This window comes from Macrosteles quadrilineatus, unplaced genomic scaffold, assembly GCF_028750875.1.
Source record: "Macrosteles quadrilineatus isolate MER2022 unplaced genomic scaffold, UCM_ALF_1.0 Scaffold_11__1_contigs__length_5352618, whole genome shotgun sequence".
NCBI lineage: Eukaryota > Metazoa > Arthropoda > Insecta > Hemiptera > Cicadellidae > Macrosteles > Macrosteles quadrilineatus.
In genome coordinates, this window is record NW_026542604.1 from 4,956,753 (window position 1) to 4,974,486 (window position 17,734).

The following is a 17,734-nucleotide window of genomic DNA, read 5'->3' on the forward strand; positions in this document are numbered from 1 at the left end:
AGTCAAATATTGTTGGATTTTTGTTAAATTTTCTTTTAGCAGTTAACCTTTTTTTAAGAAATAAAAAAAAAACGTTTTAGCGACAAAGTTTGGACAATATGCCTGCTGTCAAATGGGTGCTTCATTTTAATTCAATTCAAATTCTCTTTATTCATTCACGGTACAAGTTTTTATACAATTTATAGCGTCAAATAATTTATACTTTTATACTCTGGAGCGGCAGGGGCATGTCGCTGCGGCTGGCTAGATGCACAACGGAGACCTACGAGCCCCAGAAACATGGGGCCTCTAGGTGCATGGCGTTATATGGGAGTTTTTATACTCTGCGGCATGCCGCATCGGCGCTGTCAGGTGCTGCCAACTGATAAAAACAAGCTCAGCCCAACACGGTACTGTTTTGCCTCCCCCATTTAACTTTCTGTTGTAGGTGTGGCAGGTGCTTTTGTTTATCTTTTCTAAACATCAGTTTGCAAGTTTTGTGAATTTAAAATGATGAAACCTACTACGATTGAAGGAAATATAGAAATTCCTAAGTTGGTAGCACTGATGCCGTGGTCGCCACACGAACATGCGGCTCCGGCCGTCAAACACAACGGCGCGCTGCAGAGTATAAAAGGAGCCTAAATCCCTCACAAGAGTGCTTGGAGACTAATTCTTTGAAGTATCAAAGAATTAGTCTCCAAGCACTCTACCATACCAGTAGGTATGTCTACCTGTATGTAGGCCTACAGTAAAACAATGTTACAGTACGTACCTACTCCTAATTTGGAGAAAAGTTTTTTTAGTCAGCATGCCCTAACTTTTAAAATCCTGTAATTCAATTACTTTGAATTTACTTTACCATTTTGGCTATTAAAAAATAACAGTATTTTTTTATATTTAGAATGACAAAAAATGTGTTACCTTATTCATGAAACTGTCTTTGCGGAAGAGAACCTTAAGCATGTGGCCAAGAGCACAGTTTGGATCTGCCCGATTTGGATGCCTCTCGTCAAACGGATCTGGATCCATTTTGTTGTAGTTGTCAGTTTCAGCTTCTATCAGTTCTGCAAGCCTGCAAATTAATGAATTTCCATTTTAAGTATTCTTTTCTTATAAGAAGTTAGAGTGCTTTATCATTCATTTCAGTGCTGAAGTATGTCTTTCTTCCTTAATACTGGTACAATATCACAGTGATATAATTAGGCTATCGTAATATCTCACTCGTTCAATTTTTTTACTAGTGAATAATAAGACTAAGGGTAGCAATTAATTAATTAAAAAAAAAGTTTTAAGTTAATATTGAAGTGTATTAGGTTAAATATTAACAATCTGCTATCATTTCCTAAAAACGGATTTAATAGGCCTGGATATAACTAGATAGATTGAAAGATTGAAAACATAGCCTAGTTATGTTCTGTTTAATTTAGGAAAGTTGGGCTAAAAAGATCTAGCCTCACTCTTAATTTAACTAAATAGATTTTTAAATAAATAATCTAACATAAAACCATAAGTCAACATAGAGAAACATACACAAAGTGAAGAAATAACCTACATAGTAGGGCTAGGAATCCATGCTTAACCGGCATTCACAGCCATCTAAGTTAATTAAAATGTGAAAATTTCTGTGTTCACAAAAAGTTATGCAAACTCAGAACAAACTGAAGGCATTGTAATAGCCAACAGGGGTTTCAAGGTATGCACTATGCAGGCTGCAGATACAAATTTAATCTGATAACATTTCAATCACTAATCTTGATTATTTAGGATCTTTTTTAACACGTTCAGTGCAGCAAGCATTCCAACAGGTAACAGCGAACGCAATTGGCATTCAAATATTTGAATGTAACGAATAAAAAAAGAGCAGCGGTGATTGTACTACGCTACCCCGAGATTGGACATAGTTCCCTAAAACACCCATAGGTAGCAGCACTGCCTGGATCAGTAGTCAGTGGCCTTGTAATATGGCTTGAAGAGAGAAAATCTCTGAAACCGGGACAAAAGCATTGTCAGACGGGGTTTTACGGGAAATTTTAATACCAACCTAGGGCCTACACCAAAATAAAACTCACATTCTAAGCTACAGGCTAGTGTAAAGAAAAATAAAAAGAATATTTCCTATATTCTTTTTGTAAAGAAAAAAGAGATTCTTCACTTATATTCAAAATATACTCTTAACTTAACTGATCATTCCATCAATCAAAATCACCTCACACCTTTATGTAATGCAATTTGGCTATTCCATACAGGTGTGAGTATAACAAAAAGTTGCCCCCTGGTGGGGTTTTAATGAATTTAATTTACACTTTTAATTGAACTACTGAGGACATTACAATCACAGAGCTGCGCAGTGGAAATAAAGATGTTAAGTGTGGGCCCTGTAATTAAATATCCCAGAAGTCCGATTTATGGACCGTGAGAGGTCTGATATGTTGTCCTCCTTCACACCTTCTTCAGCTTAATTCTAACACTTCTTAAAACTAATAGATGTGTCTATTTGAACACTCCATGAATTAAAATGTGCTGTTCTGATGAAAGATTGTGATATGAATTGATACTCTGTAAAACTGTAAAATTGCAAACAATAATATTGAAATATTGATTGAAAATATTTGTGAAACTGTTTGTCCAGGAAATATTTATCAAAAGTATGACTTCAAGATGTTTATATATACTGGATTCGGTTAAGCCGATTGCTCATGGATTCACCAATTTAATATTAAATATTATGAACTGAGCTTATAAAAATTGCACTATCAAAATATATTTACAAAATGTGATCATCAACACTCATTGTGAATACTTTGTATACCTCTTTCAGTTAAGCCATTTACCTCTTTACTTTACCAGTTTTAGACTAATGATACTAACAGCTGAAACACAGGATAATGAAAAGATGGTGATTTGTAAAAATACTGTATAATGAATCAGAATTACGAGCTGTGATACAAATATTGAATATAAACAATGTAATAAACTTTATGCACAATTTATTAATATTTGAAAGAGAGAGTGAGATAATTGATTGTAGTTGTTTGGTGGTTTGCCACATTTTAACACTGCAGAGTCTCGGGAAAACCTAGCCTTGACGATTTTATTTATTTAGTTTAGGCCACCAGACTCCCCAAGGATGTTCGTATATATCAAACTGGCCAGTTTACAATTTAATCAAACAGGGACTATTATGTAGTTTGTGATCTACATCACTCCTTGCTGATCAATGCAACGGGGCCAATCGACTACTGAGTCGATTAATTGATAATTTTTATTAAGTATTTAACGTTTATGAATTTAATGGGAGTCTATCCTCATGACCTTTTGTCAACCCTAGCCTTCGACCGAGCACTCTGTTACCCCCATTTACGTTACACAATCAAACTCTCACTATTTAAAAATGTCACACTCTATTCAAAATTATTACCTTATATGAGATACAAAACGTTATAAATAATAATACTGATGATGATATAATTTGACCTTTGCATAGAACACAAAATAATAATATCACAGACAATCATTGTTCTTAAAAATAATAGACCATTTCAATTTAATTTAATAAATAATTTTCATTTGACTAGGTTCACCATTATAACTTAAATTCTTTGTATGACATGATCAAATTTAATAAAACATTTTATCCTGAATCGTGACCATGTGCTCTAAGTAGACCAAATGAAACATGAAAATCTCAGACCAAACAAAACATGATTCATAACTTGTAAAACGAGTGGTACATGTGAGAAAATGTGGCAGATTGGCAAGACTATTTTAATACTAAAACACAAATAACACAAACATTTACTTACGTACACATGTCGACACATACACTTTCATCCCAACGAAGTTTCACGCATACAGAACACTTAAAAACTGACTCGTGGTTTGGTGACTTTTTGTCTGACCGAGCGGAATATCACGACACGGTTTTTTCTGGTGTAGGACTTATTAATTCTTGTTTTTCCGAGCTGGCGTTTAATGATTCAATTGAAAATACCGTCACGACGACCCGCGATTCGCTAGAAACTGACATTTGCTATCGATATGATGCATGTACGAATTTTCATCACGAACGCGAACAATCAATCCGGCATCTCAACTGTCTCGACTTAATACTAATAAAACACACCCCCAAATGCAATTCGGCGAAATTTTGACAATTGCGATCGTTTGATGCACGTACAATTTCCGCCCGAACGCTAATTTCCGAGCTACGAATTAAGATATTAATAAATTCGTCCTACACCAGCGACAAAACGCGACTTCACATGTTGACTACGCGAGTACTGAGCCACGAGTGACGAGACGAGGACGACGAGACGCTTTGCAGACGACGCGGTTCCCAACGGTCTTCGTATCCTTCCGCGTTACGTCATGTTTGACTGACTTGTCCATTGCCTGTCGCGGATTTTAAATCTTTTGATTTAAAAATCGGCACACTAGCAACAATTTTAACGTTCCCCGGCAACGGCTGAGCTCAAACTGAACTAATGTAGCGGGGGTTGCGCAACTACATCAAATGATGTAGGCCGATAGGAGCGCTCGTGGCGCGACTACATCAATTGATGTAGTCAGCACTGAACGTGTTAAATATAATAAAACAACACAAAATAAATGTGAGTAAGCAAGACAGTTTAAACTTCCATAGGTGTCAAAAATCAGCAGGCCACATACCTCGTAAGTAGGGGTACAGGGTCGTACATAGCCGCATGGTGTTCTTCTTCCCATTGCCGCAGAAGGGTTTGGACGTCAGCTGTCTCATTGTTGGTGTCATTTATTGAGGGTGCCATTGCCTGAAATCACACTACAGTCAAACCTGAAATGCTAAGAGTCACAGCACTGAGTATAGTTTATTATCACTAACTCTTAATTAACTCGGACTTATTGGGATTCCATATTAAATGAAAAAGTCTTTCAAGAAAGGAATCACAGTTTGAGGTTCATATAGGGTAGGCCTAAGTATTTTTTGAGTACACCTACCTACCAAAGAATACACCAGATAACAAACCAACTTTGTACGATGTTAGGTTTAGAAATGAATTTTTGTTAGGTTTATTAGAATGCTAAATGATATACAATCAGGCTATTTTAGAAATTTTAATTTTGGAGTAACTTAACGACTGGCAACCACAGGTAAAATAGGCCTTTAAGTTATCTTATCCTCTTCTGCCCACAACGATGCACTCACGCAGTACTAAGCAATTGCTGCTAGATACTTTTATTGGATGGAACAGAATCTACACCTTTCATTGCCTCTCTTAGCACAATGGCCATTCCCGCTCCTGGCAAAAACCTGTTATTACGCAACAGTAGCAAGTGTTTTAAAGAAATTAATGTTTTCATAGCATATCAGCCCAGAGGCACACCAAATTTAATTTCAATTAAATTGACCAACAACAATTACAACTATAGGCCTAAAAAGTAAAAATGGGTAAAAAACGTTATTTTATAGATTTAACTTCAAAAGCTTAGTCCTGCTCCCGCACTTTAACCTTAGAATCATTGAAGGCTGTAGCCTATTTTAGCAGTTAAGGGATTAAAAAATACTCAATTTAATATGCAATAAACTCAATATTTGTTTATTTACATTCATAGGGTAGGAGGCATGCCTACTAATAATACAATAAAGAAGTAAGTTAGGCTGTATTCTTCAAAAGGTAGGCTACAACTATACTTTTTTGTTTTAGTGTAGGCCTATTTATCTGGCAGGGTCCAGTTAAGTTTCAGCTGAACTTATATCACATTTACAGTAGGCCTAAGTTACTGGTAAGTTGTGTTTAAATCGGAGGTGACTTATGACGCTATATATACCAACAGATTTTCTGAGCACAATATAGCCTATTTTGATTTGATTTGACTTGTATAGGCCTACCCCCTTGCATTAACCTTTATTTTTTTTAAGCTATCATAACTTACTCTGATTTGAAGTACCTAAGAAAGGTCAGGTAAGTAAGGCTACTTTGAATCCAAGCTTGGTCCCATATATTTCTATGAGTATGCTAGCTTATCCGTTATCGCAAATGTATAAGTAATCACAGAAAAACAATTTTTATAGCCACAGATTTTAACTCACCTGTTGACTTAAAACTGGCCCACTTCTCAATAATGGTACACGATGACCATTATGATTTTCTGTAAAGAAAGAAGTGTCTAAAGGCTTACTAGACGATAAAATAGTTTATGAGAAATAGGCTATTTGACACAAATGTTAGTTTAGACTTTAAGCAACTTTAAATGTGATAAAACCAACCTTGTGTGCACCTTGTGTATTAAACTAAGTTAATGAGAGCCAGAGTAAGTTAGCTTACTACGAGTTGAGCTTTTAACTTAATAGTCATTGTAACTTTAAGATTCTTAGCCACTTTTTCGCAATGAGAAAAAATTGACACCAGCCCATATGTTATAGCATGAAATGAATTGGAAAAACTTAACATAACTGAAATTGAATGACCTTAAGTAAGTTATCACTGTAAATCTAACCAAGGCTAGGTTGTAGGCCCTAGTTTCTTTTAAATAAGCAACTAACTTAACTTAGCTACAGTGAAAACTCAAATAGAGTAGCCAAGAAATCACCAAAAATCGCCCAATGTCTTAACTTAGCCTTTCTTATTTCAAACAAAAGCTTGCCCCTGGGTGGAGATTAGAAAAATAACTTGTGTAGGCATAGCCTTGACTAACAAAGAATGTTCTTAAGTTGACAGTCTATGGGTACAGTTTCTTAACTGGGCTATGCTAATATTGATTGAAACTAAGTTATCGAATTGAAAATACTGATTAATAATCGATATTTTTATATATATCTATTATAAAATAAAGCTATCATAACCTAACCTAACCAACCAAACTTGCTGATGGTGAAAAAATCGCATGAAGGTTTACTAATCGAATCGATAGTTTCAATCAAATGCAAAACAAGAGCAATTGTTTCAATATGCAAAACAGTGTAAGTTAATCTGCCAATGTGTATTATTGTTAAATGGTGTTTCCGTATGAAATAAATAAATAAATAAATATTAGCGTACCAGCCCAGTTAAGAAACTGTACCCCAGTCTACTAGGCCTAGGTCAATCAAAAGTTACACACTAAGCCTAAACTTAGCCTGCAACACCGTTGATTACCCTTAAATGAATATCATAACCCATTAGATTCATATTAGGCAAATAAACATTAAGATTTTAGGAATAAAAAACCATAGACAACGATGTGCTCACAGGTAACTTACTTTCAAATTAGGCTAAGTTAGACCTTGATATTTAGGTTAGGATTGACCAACATAAGTTAAAGGTAAGAATGAGGAAACAGTGCAGTGTAATAAGATTGCGAAACGTTTTTGCTCGTAAAATATTCCAAACCACTTGTATAATGGACATAAATTATCTTATACTTTCAAAGATTACCCGTAACATTAAACATTAGTCTCCAGCCACACCGCAATCAACATGACAGTAAGCAACTGATGTGATGATTAGAATGTATTATAACTATTTTGGAAGGATTTAAATCACATAACATAAAACTGGACTCACCCATAAATATTAAGTATCTTGGTGTCCTAATCCTATATGTATAGTTAAAATATAACTGCTATTATGAGAAGGTAATTTGTAAAACACCTAATATTATACTTTCACGTTTCACATTCTGTTTCTACTAAAGTGAAGTGAGTGAAGAGTGAAGCAAAAGCAAAGTAAAAGCAAATAAGCAGAGCAGCTGCACTCTCGCTTAATGCTTTTAAATTCTTCTTCTCTTCTAATCTAGTCCTTTCTGTGCTATATTATACAAAGGCGATGAACGTTAAGTCATAGAATAAATATTAAGTAATACTATAAAAAATGAAAATGCAACACGAGTTTGGTTTAAATAATGGTGGAAGGAAAAAATAGGTGTGATATTCCCGTCGTATGCTGACGTCACACAGTTTGCAAATCCCATATTACTATTTTTTTTTTAAATACATGTAAACAGTACACGGTTTAAACGGTAGGCCTACTCACTACTTATATGACAGTTATAATCAGGTGATTTTCTGTTCGCAATCTATATATTAATTTGAAACTGTTTTTCTTTGTCATAGCTATTTTGAGAGAACGGCTGGGTGTAGAAACTCGGTAGAGGTGTCTAAAGAAAGGTCTTGGTCTGTAGATGAGCCATCAAAAGAGAAACATGGAGAATTCCCTTGGGGCTCTGCCCCAGTGGCCTTTAAATTCCCATCCCATGTTATTCTTATGGAGGAAAACAGGGTTTTTGTCACAGCTAATTTGAGAGAACGGCTGGGCGTAGAAACTTGGTAGGGGTCTCTAAAGAAAGGTCTTGGTCTGTAGATGAGCCATCAAAAGAGGAACGAGGTAAATTCCCATGGGGCTCTGCCCCAGAAGCCTTTAAAGTTGCCTCTTCAGATTTGTTTACGTTACGACCATATGCATAATTCTACACTACTTTTTAATGAAACAGCTGTTAATATTTAAATTGTGATTTATTGAATTTGTCAAAATGAAGTATACAGTATTTGCAATGGGTTTTTCTGATTTTAAATTGTATTTTCTTTTGCATAGTGTCATGTTTTGCAATATAATGTTCTATTACCAAATCAGTGGAAAATCCAAATATCACAGTAACTCTTAAAAGTATTTCTTTTGGAGTTAACTTTATATCTATTGTATAAGGTTTCTGCCTTTTTTACCACTTCTTGGAGATTGTACGTAGGTGATATTCGTTGGCATATTGCATCTGTAGACGAAACTTGGGTTAGTGTAATTATTACAATGGAAAAGAGCGAGAAATCCTGGTCAATTTGATATGGGCTAAAAATAAAACTGAATTAACACTGTTCTACATTTCTTGAGCAATCATTGAAATAATCGATTTGCAAACAATGGAAACATAGAAAAAGTCATAGAACACAGCCAAGTAGAAGAAAAAGAAATCATTTTTTTTTTCATTTATAATCGTTGTCATAGACAACCTAATGCGGCTATGAGAGGGAAAAATTTGTAGAAAACACTAAAAAAACAAGATAAGCTTTTTGAAAAAAGATAAGATATTTACAAAAGATTTTGATTATATCTAACTGTTGTGTAGATCGTGAGTATTTCCATAATCTTTGAGTCTCCTGTAATGCTTCGCAATTGCTCGAATTCGAGCAACAGGTACACTAGTCTGAATGATGTCAGCCTCTGACGTGAGTATCACACCTATGTTTATACAACATTATGACTTGGATCTTGGATACAATCCATTGGTGATTTGGCGGGATTTGAACCTGGGACCTCAGGGACCTATGTCCCGAGGTTGAAGTCGGCGGAAGTACCAAACTTTGAAGTACATTATTATATTATATAATTTATTTTACTTACCTATGGTGAGTTCAGTTCTATTTATAAAAATGATTCACCTGGCAATTGATGTATTTTCTTCAAACTGTTTGAATTGTAGGTACATACAAGGAGCGGCAAAATGATCTGGTGGTTTTGGTGGGAATTTGCTTGCGGGGGGGGGGGGGGTCGTTCCAGAGTTTACGTGTGGACATTTTTAGTACATTTTTGTAAATGCGGATCGTGGTTCACTATTTAAATATCATTAATTTTGATTAGTAATTAGGCTTGCTGCTACAGAGAAGGTAATGAGATGTAATTTTAATTATATAATTATATTGTTAATAAGGTATAGTACAAAGTAAACGAATTGCCGAATTTGATTAATATAATGTATCCATAAACGAGCAATAAACTACAACGATTTATTTATTTTCTATACAAAAATCGGGAAGTACGGTAATTTAAGTTTTTTTATCTTTCTCCCTAACCATTAGCATAGATAAAACATACTCCCTTTAGGCATACAACAACACTTGAATGTACTAAATTATATCCTTTTCAAGGTCTACAAAATGGTTTAGAGAAATTTTATGTTTTAGGGTCAAAAGTGGGAGGAAAACCCAATGTTTAACCCATAAAATCCCCAAAAACCCCCTGTGCCCAATGCCCATAGTTTGATCATGCAGGTTTGCAAACTCTTTAGAATAAACGCTCAAGTTATCATGCTAACGGACACATACATCAAATACATTGTGTAAAGTATAGGTATTATGAATTGGAACGGAGGGTGTTTTCTGCCTCTGGGTACTTCAAAACAAAAAGTAAATCAGTCCCGAGTACAGGCGGTATACTATGAGACCTTCAATAAGCTTGCATGCATTTATGTGAATTTTGATACAAACCTGACTCAATAGTTATTATGCATTTTGGCAGGAACTATTCAGGGAACTTTGTGAGTCTTCTTCTAGGATCTATAACGTAATAATTTATTGTTTTTTTTTCTCCTTACATTAAACATACTTATCTAAGATCTAGAGTTATTTGCCTTGGTGGTCAACATGAAAAAAGCTATTTGATACTTTTCATCCGTTTTATTTATAAATCCCAGACCAAATCTTGTGGCGTTTTCCAGGAGATTTTAGTTCACGACTACTACAAAGAGAGTTTTCACTTGAACATTGTCTTTTCAGTGGCACACCAGTCAACTGCAAAAACAAATGTTTTGTTAGAATACTGATCTGCATACAGGCATAGACAAAAAGAATAAAATAATTTAATTCTTTAATTTATTTAATTTCTTTATTTTATTTCATTCTTTTTGTCTATGTTACGGGGTGTTTTTTTTTTTAACTCAACCCAAAATTACAAGCACTGTGAGACACTTTTTACGAAAAAACATGCTCATATGTTGGTATCCCTGTTTTCATTGCTGATAGGAATTGCTAATTAGTTATCAATGATGTTTAGTGTTGTTGGGAATTTACTGTAAATAAGTCATGGTGTTTTCACTAGCTCAACGAATATGTATTGTAGAAGAATACATTAAAAGTAAAGCATTGAATTTATGCCAAGTAAAGGGTGAAATTAAGTTTTCAGGTATGATTTCAGTACATAATAAATCAACTACTTACAGAGTTGTTAAAATGTTTGAGGAATACGGATCAGTAGAAGAAAAAAAGCTTATTTTGTATTTTACTCAAAATTCTAAAGTCATCATTGTCAATGCTCTACCGTTCTACTGTTTCATTGACACATATAATGTAAATAATGTTAATCTTAATGTTAGTTTTATAACTTGAATTTTAAAATTTATAAAACATCCTCAAAAAGTAAAATACCGGTACTCCAAACATTAAATTTTTCTATCCCTCCCCTCATCTACTTAAATTATAAGTTACTGTACTGTAATTTGTTGTTAACATAAGTACCATTTGTTGCTGCTCGTAAGTCATTGTATAAACTTGAGTCTCGTATCCTGGTCTATAAGGATGATCTCCTCCACTGGTAGCTTTCGAACTTGGCTCTGTTTCTAGACTTGTATGATTACTGGAATCAGAAATATTCAATTGCTTTATAGAACACAGATCCTTTAATCTGAAATGCTAAAAAACATATTTTGACTGCAAATACCAATTAAGGTAACAGTTTGGAACGATTCGCATCATAACCAAACTGTCTGTCATAATCAGTGGCCATGTCTAAAAAAAACACCCACCAAATTACTTTGTTTTTCCATGACCGCAACTATAAAAGAACTATTAAAAATTATATTTAAATTTGTACAGAGTTACCTGCGTATAATTCAATACTTACGAACTTACTCCATCCAGGTCAAGAGATATAGAGGGAGTTTCTTCAATTGGATAATAAAACACCTCTGAAACCAACAAAATCACCAAAAAGTAAATAATAAAACTAAAATTTTGCAACTTTTTTATGTGAAAAACATAAGACATTGTATCAGTCCTTATACTTGACCTACTTTATAGAAGAAATATAATCAATTCGGTAACATAAACAAAACCTTATAAATTTAGATGTTTCCTCTTGGTCAACTATAAAAGTTATCTTTATTTTAGTCCACTTATGACTTATTTGATTTTAAGAATAAAAAAAATTATTTTCCTACCCTTTATTGGTTTGGTTACTCATCTCACAAAACTACTTTAGCAGAAAATACAAATTTGTAATAAAAACTGTCACAAATTTACTAATTCTTTTTCCTTCAGATATAATAATTTCTCCTACTGAAAGCTTGTGATGTACGAGTTAATGTTAAAGGCTTACCTGTAGAACTGCTGTCAGAGTCATACTCTTTCCCACATCCACAGCACCTAAGTAAAATATATAATGTTTACAGAGAGTAACTTGACCCAAGAAAATTAAAGTTGTAATGTTCATACCACAATCACACACAATCCGCGAGTTCAATATTTTGAAAGTACTATTGTGGATAGAGTTGGAGTTGAACTGTACAGCAATGCTTCAATACAGGGTGATTGATATAAGTGTGCCAGCCGTTTTATTCAAAAACCATAAGAGATATCAAAAAAAGTTAAATGGTAAGTGCCTTGGATTTTTTATTTAAAAAATTATAGTCAAGTCAAAAAAAATATTTTAGCCGCCATTTTTCCAATATGGCCGCCAACTTTGATTTTTCTTATGGAACACCCTGTATTTCATGATATATTCTGGTAGAAAATGTAATTTTAAGACGATTTTATTCTTGTAATTTGTTTCATAAACCTAACCGTTTCAAAGATAATAATGATTTAAGTTGTGAATTTTTGAATGGTTTTCAAATAAAACACCTGGCATGCTTGCTTAGGCCTTTATCGAAACTCTTTCTCATGCAGAAATTTCAAAACTTTAACCATTATTATCTTTGAAACGGTTAGGTTTATGAAAAAGATTACAAGAATAAAATCGTCTTAAAATTACATTTTCTATCAGAATACATCATAAAATACAGGGTTTTCCATAAGAAAAATCAAAGTTGGCGGCCATATTGGAAAAATGGCGGCTAAAATAATTTTTTTGACTTGACTACAATTGTTTAAATAAAAAATCCAAGGCACTTACCATTTAACTTTTTTTGATATCTCTTATAGTTTTCGAATAAAACGGCTGGCACACTTATATCAATCACCCTGTATACATTGTTTTTTATTTTAACTTTGTACTACTTGGTAATTGGGCATTTCCATGTTTTATGTGTAAACATTTGAAAAACCTCTGGATAAAACCCAATTCTATCACCCGGTATTGCTGGTTTGCGAACTCAATCACATTTATCCAGCTCTACAAATTCATGCCAAATTTAATCAAATTCGGACAAAAATTACTCAAATTAAGTTATTGTGTTCACAGCAAAGAAGAAATAGGGAAGAAGAAAAGGAAAGAGAGAGAAGTAAATAGTAATGAAACAAACTATTTATTCTACAAAAGCCCTTTACCAAGCAGAGGACATTGTCTCTAGCTGATCCATGATAATTTATATTGGGTTTACATGAGTTTTTACTTCTTCATATCCATCATATAAGTAAAACTTAAAAATGAATAAGTAACCTAGTGTAAAAAAAATACATGACTCACCCACAAAAGCACCGCCCTGATCTCCACATTAGAAAAATACAAAGGATCAGAATAAAAATAACCCAGGTTACGACAATAAGTGGAAAGTAGGGAAACCGGAAAATTCTCCCCGTGTCGGTCTGATTCTTTTTTGTTTCTTGGATATGTTTGTCGAGATCTCTTTGTCTGTAGAAAATGAAGTTTGCTGTCGAATTCTTTGGTACAAAATCTGAAAAAGTAAAATCGCTGAAATATAAATATGCAGGAGAGAAGAAATATTCAGCGGATTATATTAAGGAAGTAAATTTTGGTGTTAATTAGAAACACATTTTGTCTTAATAAACAGTGAAGATATTCCCTCCAATTTATAAATTATTTTATCAGTACGGTATCCATTGATATATAAACTCCCAATGAACCTTCATGTAATTTGGTGATAGTTTTAAAAATAGTAACCTGTAAGGAAATGTAGGCACTAAAGCATATTTAATATTTATAAGCATTGGCGCACAAACAGTTTACCTCTGAAACATTTGTTGATCTCAATATTCTGATTAATTATGATTTAAAACTTCATTAAAATATATTCACTTACCCTTTTGCCTCATGGTCTCGACAATTCTCAAAACCCCTCCGAATGCCGGATAACACTTATCATCCTTCAAATGGGGTAAAACCTGTATTTGAAGTAAACTTTTTGTTATTATCTAACTTTTCAGTACCTACAATAGTCGATAAAAAGACCTAGCTTAACATGTACGATGAAGGATAATTTAGCATATGTTACAGCTTCGATCTGATAATGTTTGATATCCCTGAATTTAGTGTTCTTTTAAGAGATGAAAGTGGCACAGCTTTGACCTGACTTGAAAGAAGTGTAGTGTAATTGTTACTTTTATCTGCCCATGTCGAAAAAGCAACACATCATTAGATATTTCACTTATTACTGTAATTGTTGTACCATAGCTTTATCACTGTAGCTCCTTGTACGGAGAATAGCACCCTTTTTTGTTTGATTTCGATGACAGCAAAAAGTGCCTTGGCTTATGCCTTCATGTCTAAAGATGCCATGACTTTTTTCTACTCGTCAATGCAGAAAAGTACCTTAGCTTTTATATCCATCTTTTAGAAAGGTAGCTAATTTTTTAGCTACCGCACATATTACTTTAATAGTTGTATATTTCTCTAGCTTGATCGACCTAGTAAGAAAGTGTTGTGCCTTTATAGTGTAGTGTAATAATTCAAATGAATATTTATACTAATTTTCTAGCCATGTACCTAATAGGTAAAAAAAAAACTCACCGCTTGTGTCAACCAATCATAAAACTCCTTATTAAACTTAAAAACTTGTATTTTATGTCCCGTTGTCAGTGTAAGGCACTTCATCATCACTTTGTAGTATTGAGGTAAAACGTTTTCTGCCTCTGGGCTGTCGATCTTGTAAGTCGTTGGACTTTTAAGTGGAACTGTCAATTCTTGTGGATCTTTGTTGTCATCCAGTTTTGGAGTACAAATATCCATTTGTGAAAAGCTACCATCTAGTAATACAAAAGTTTCTAATGAATAACAACACTTGTTAGTAACACACTACATCAAAGTTTACCTAAATTAGTAATTTTGGTTTAATGTGGCCTAAATCATAAATAGATCAAACAGTTTAAAAAAACTGTTTTGATATCGCAAGATAGATAAATCTGAAAACGAAGGCATGGTAAGATAACATTTTTTAAAGATTTTGATTGTGTTATTAAGTTAAGTGGCACGGGTCTGCAGATATCTCCTATCCTATCACATTTGCTCTCATTTATAAACCGCTGAAGTTTTTCAGTTCACAATCTTCATTCATACAACAAAACTATGGATCCAATTAGTTTTAAAGATTTTGTCAGTTTTTACTCAAGATCGTGTTCATATATTTGAAGTTTTTTGAATAGAGTTTTATAAAACATGTTAGCCTAATTTGACATGATGATAATTGATACCTTATCAAATGTACCGCTATTATTTTTTTTGCTTGCTTTCAGAAACATGAAGCTTAAAACACTTACGCTGATAATCAGCACAACTAAATAAACAAAACTAAATTATGACAGAGACTTTGTCTGAAATTTGTTTTAATAGTAAGGAATGGCTTTAACAGCTACTGATCCTTTAAGTTTCTTTCCCAGCACCTCAACCAGGAAATGATATTTTACATCCAGGGTTTGAACTCTGTCACAGTGACCAGTACATTGTACTACTCATGCTCATAAGGTGTGCCTGTGGTGGAATGGCAAATATAGGGGACAATCCTAAAATAAATAGGATGGCAGAAGTTTACATTATATTACCAACTATTACCACCAATTGAGATGGGAACGCCACCGAGGTGGGTGTTTGTTTAAACCCAAATGAGTAAATGATGAGTGTGTAATGAAATGTGATGATCCATGCAGCTTTGTTACTGACTAAGCTAAGATGATCAGATGTTTCTTTTTTCTTTAGGCAGGATCATTTATTTAAAGCCCAATGATCGGGGGCAGCTGGGTCCAGTTTCGAACCTTCAGCTACCAACTTTTCTCAGGATCGAACCAGCAAGCTTTTAATTGTTAGCCAAGCATTATAACCACTCATCTACCCAGTTTACTTGGTAAAAGGATTTTAGATGGAAAAGGAGTTTTCATAGGTATAATACTATTGTGCTTATAGCTATAACCTATACCATTTTGTACTGTTTTAAATGAACGAAAAGGTGATTTGGTAATGATTTGTGAGTTAAAATTAAAAGAGTTTAAACTATAATCTCGAGAAGATGCAATTTATTGTATAGTAAATCCCCATACCATACCCAAGTTTAAGATAACTGACACCTCCGAATTTCTCACTATGTCTACATGTCTAGCAAACCTAATTTGTTTTGTCTGGTTACCCCGTGATGTTTTAATTTGTTTTTCATTTTTCAATAAATATCATTATTTAAATTTATAGTTCAATGAGCAATTATTTATTTTATTACTATTATAATTTATTATTTTTTTAGCGATTATTTAAATTTATAATTGGTAACGTTGTATCTGAACCTATACACTTTGCTCAAAATTAGTTTCTTGCCGTTTTAGCATTTTTCAACCGTGTTTCACCATTGTTTCAACCGTGGTGCGAACGACCACACCTGATAGAAATCTACTGTACTATGAATAAACGGCAAAGTAGTTTTAATTACCACCTACTTTTATCTAGTTTCAAAATCGCATCACAAGCCCTCCTTTTCTCCTCTAATGTCCCTGTCAATACCAACGGAATTATGTGCTTCACTGTAGACCTCGCTGGCCGGCCGACATCACACTTCCTTTTTTTCGTATGAACATTTTCAAAACCGAGATGAGCACCTTTTTTTATTTCACTCTCTAGATTCTGGACCTGTTCCATATCACCGTATCTTATACTACCTGCGTAATACAACTGTTTAAGGTCCTCTTTGAAACATTCTAGCTTATCGCTGAGTTGTTTCAACAAATATTCTTTTGTTGGTCCAGAATACGCATCCAGAGTTCTGAAACATTTTTCGTAAGTATGGAGGATGTCACTCACATTGTGGTTATGATCTGGGAACCGTTCGTTGCTTATTTCACAAACTTCCTGTACGTTTAGGGGAAGTTCTTTAGAAACAATGAAGTTTATATTCAACAACACTACCAAGCACTTAGCAATTACCGTATTCTTGGTAAAGACCGTCATTTTCCCAACATGTAATTTGACAAATTAGTTTGAAATGGTGTAAACAATAAGTCAATAAGAGGTTAAATTTAAAATGTAAATATTTTCTCAAATCACCTGTAAAAGTGAAGTAATTGGACAAAACAATGGCCATTAGTTTTGTTTTGAGCAATACATAGTCAATGGCAATACCCAATACCTTGACTTTGGATAGACTGATAGACATTATCTTATCTCCCTGTATCTGGATCAGCTGTAGTAATTTGTTGTTGTTTTTTTTACTGAAATACAAACTTTGAATAAGCCTATTGAAAAGTGTGCACCAATTTGAAAATTTATACTTTTTTACTGAATCGAGATTAAGGGAATTTTGCATTGTAAAATTATTATTTTTGTTTTATTGTTTGCTTAGAACTTTAACGTTTAATTTTCTTCTAAAGAGACGTTCGGAGTATAAATAGAGAGAATTAGAAAAATAGTGATGGATAGGTAGTAAATGATTGGTGATATGAAAGCCAGATTTTGGTTTGTTTAAAGTGATAATAGAAGTGATTCAATATAACCTCCACTCTTCATCACCCACTTAATCTTTGACCGATTACTCGGTTCAAGTCTTTTTTGAGAGATCATTTACAACGTCCCACCATTCATTGTTAAAACTCTGTGTGTGCCTG

The 17,734-nt window shown here is 33.7% G+C and overlaps 2 protein-coding genes across 3 annotated transcripts in view; both read right to left on the reverse strand.

The window, feature by feature from the left end:
• Positions 1-7,632, reverse strand: part of LOC129004723 (protein mahjong-like) — a 47,768-nt gene extending 40,136 nt beyond the window's left edge. The window contains exons 1-4 of one of the 2 annotated variants that reach the window (XM_054433304.1): positions 7,503-7,632; positions 6,050-6,108; positions 4,651-4,769; positions 904-1,054 (exon numbers count right to left, since the gene is read on the reverse strand). In XM_054433304.1, coding sequence (XP_054289279.1) covers positions 904-1,054; positions 4,651-4,769; positions 6,050-6,108; positions 7,503-7,506 — 333 coding nt within the window. In that variant the 5' untranslated portion in view covers positions 7,507-7,632. The remainder of the gene's footprint in view (positions 1-903; positions 1,055-4,650; positions 4,770-6,049; positions 6,109-7,502) is intronic. The other variant, XM_054433305.1, reaches the window with a different exon arrangement.
• A 2,748-nt stretch (positions 7,633-10,380) lies between these two features.
• LOC129004815 (uncharacterized) lies at positions 10,381-17,125 on the reverse strand. The gene is made up of 8 exons (XM_054433459.1): positions 16,574-17,125; positions 14,667-14,902; positions 13,960-14,041; positions 13,386-13,593; positions 12,078-12,124; positions 11,604-11,667; positions 11,219-11,336; positions 10,381-10,495 (listed from the first exon to the last, which is right to left on the reverse strand). Exons 1-8 carry the CDS (start codon positions 17,079-17,081, stop codon positions 10,382-10,384), a joined length of 1,377 nt encoding a protein of 458 aa, XP_054289434.1. The 5' UTR covers positions 17,082-17,125; the 3' UTR covers position 10,381.
• Positions 17,126-17,734: the final 609 nt, after the last annotated feature.

Bases quoted from the DNA above. Each gene is read 5' to 3' on its own strand.
- LOC129004815 (XM_054433459.1), bottom strand. From the start codon at position 17,081: ATGACGGTCTTTACCAAGAATACGGTAATTGCTAAGTGCTTGGTAGTG. The intron at 14,903-16,573 runs GTAGGTGGTAAT...TTGTATTACTAG, and splicing joins GATTTTGAAACTAGATAAAA to ATGGTAGCTTTTCACAAATG. The intron at 13,594-13,959 runs GTAAGTGAATAT...TTACTTTTTCAG, and splicing joins CGAGACCATGAGGCAAAAGG to ATTTTGTACCAAAGAATTCG.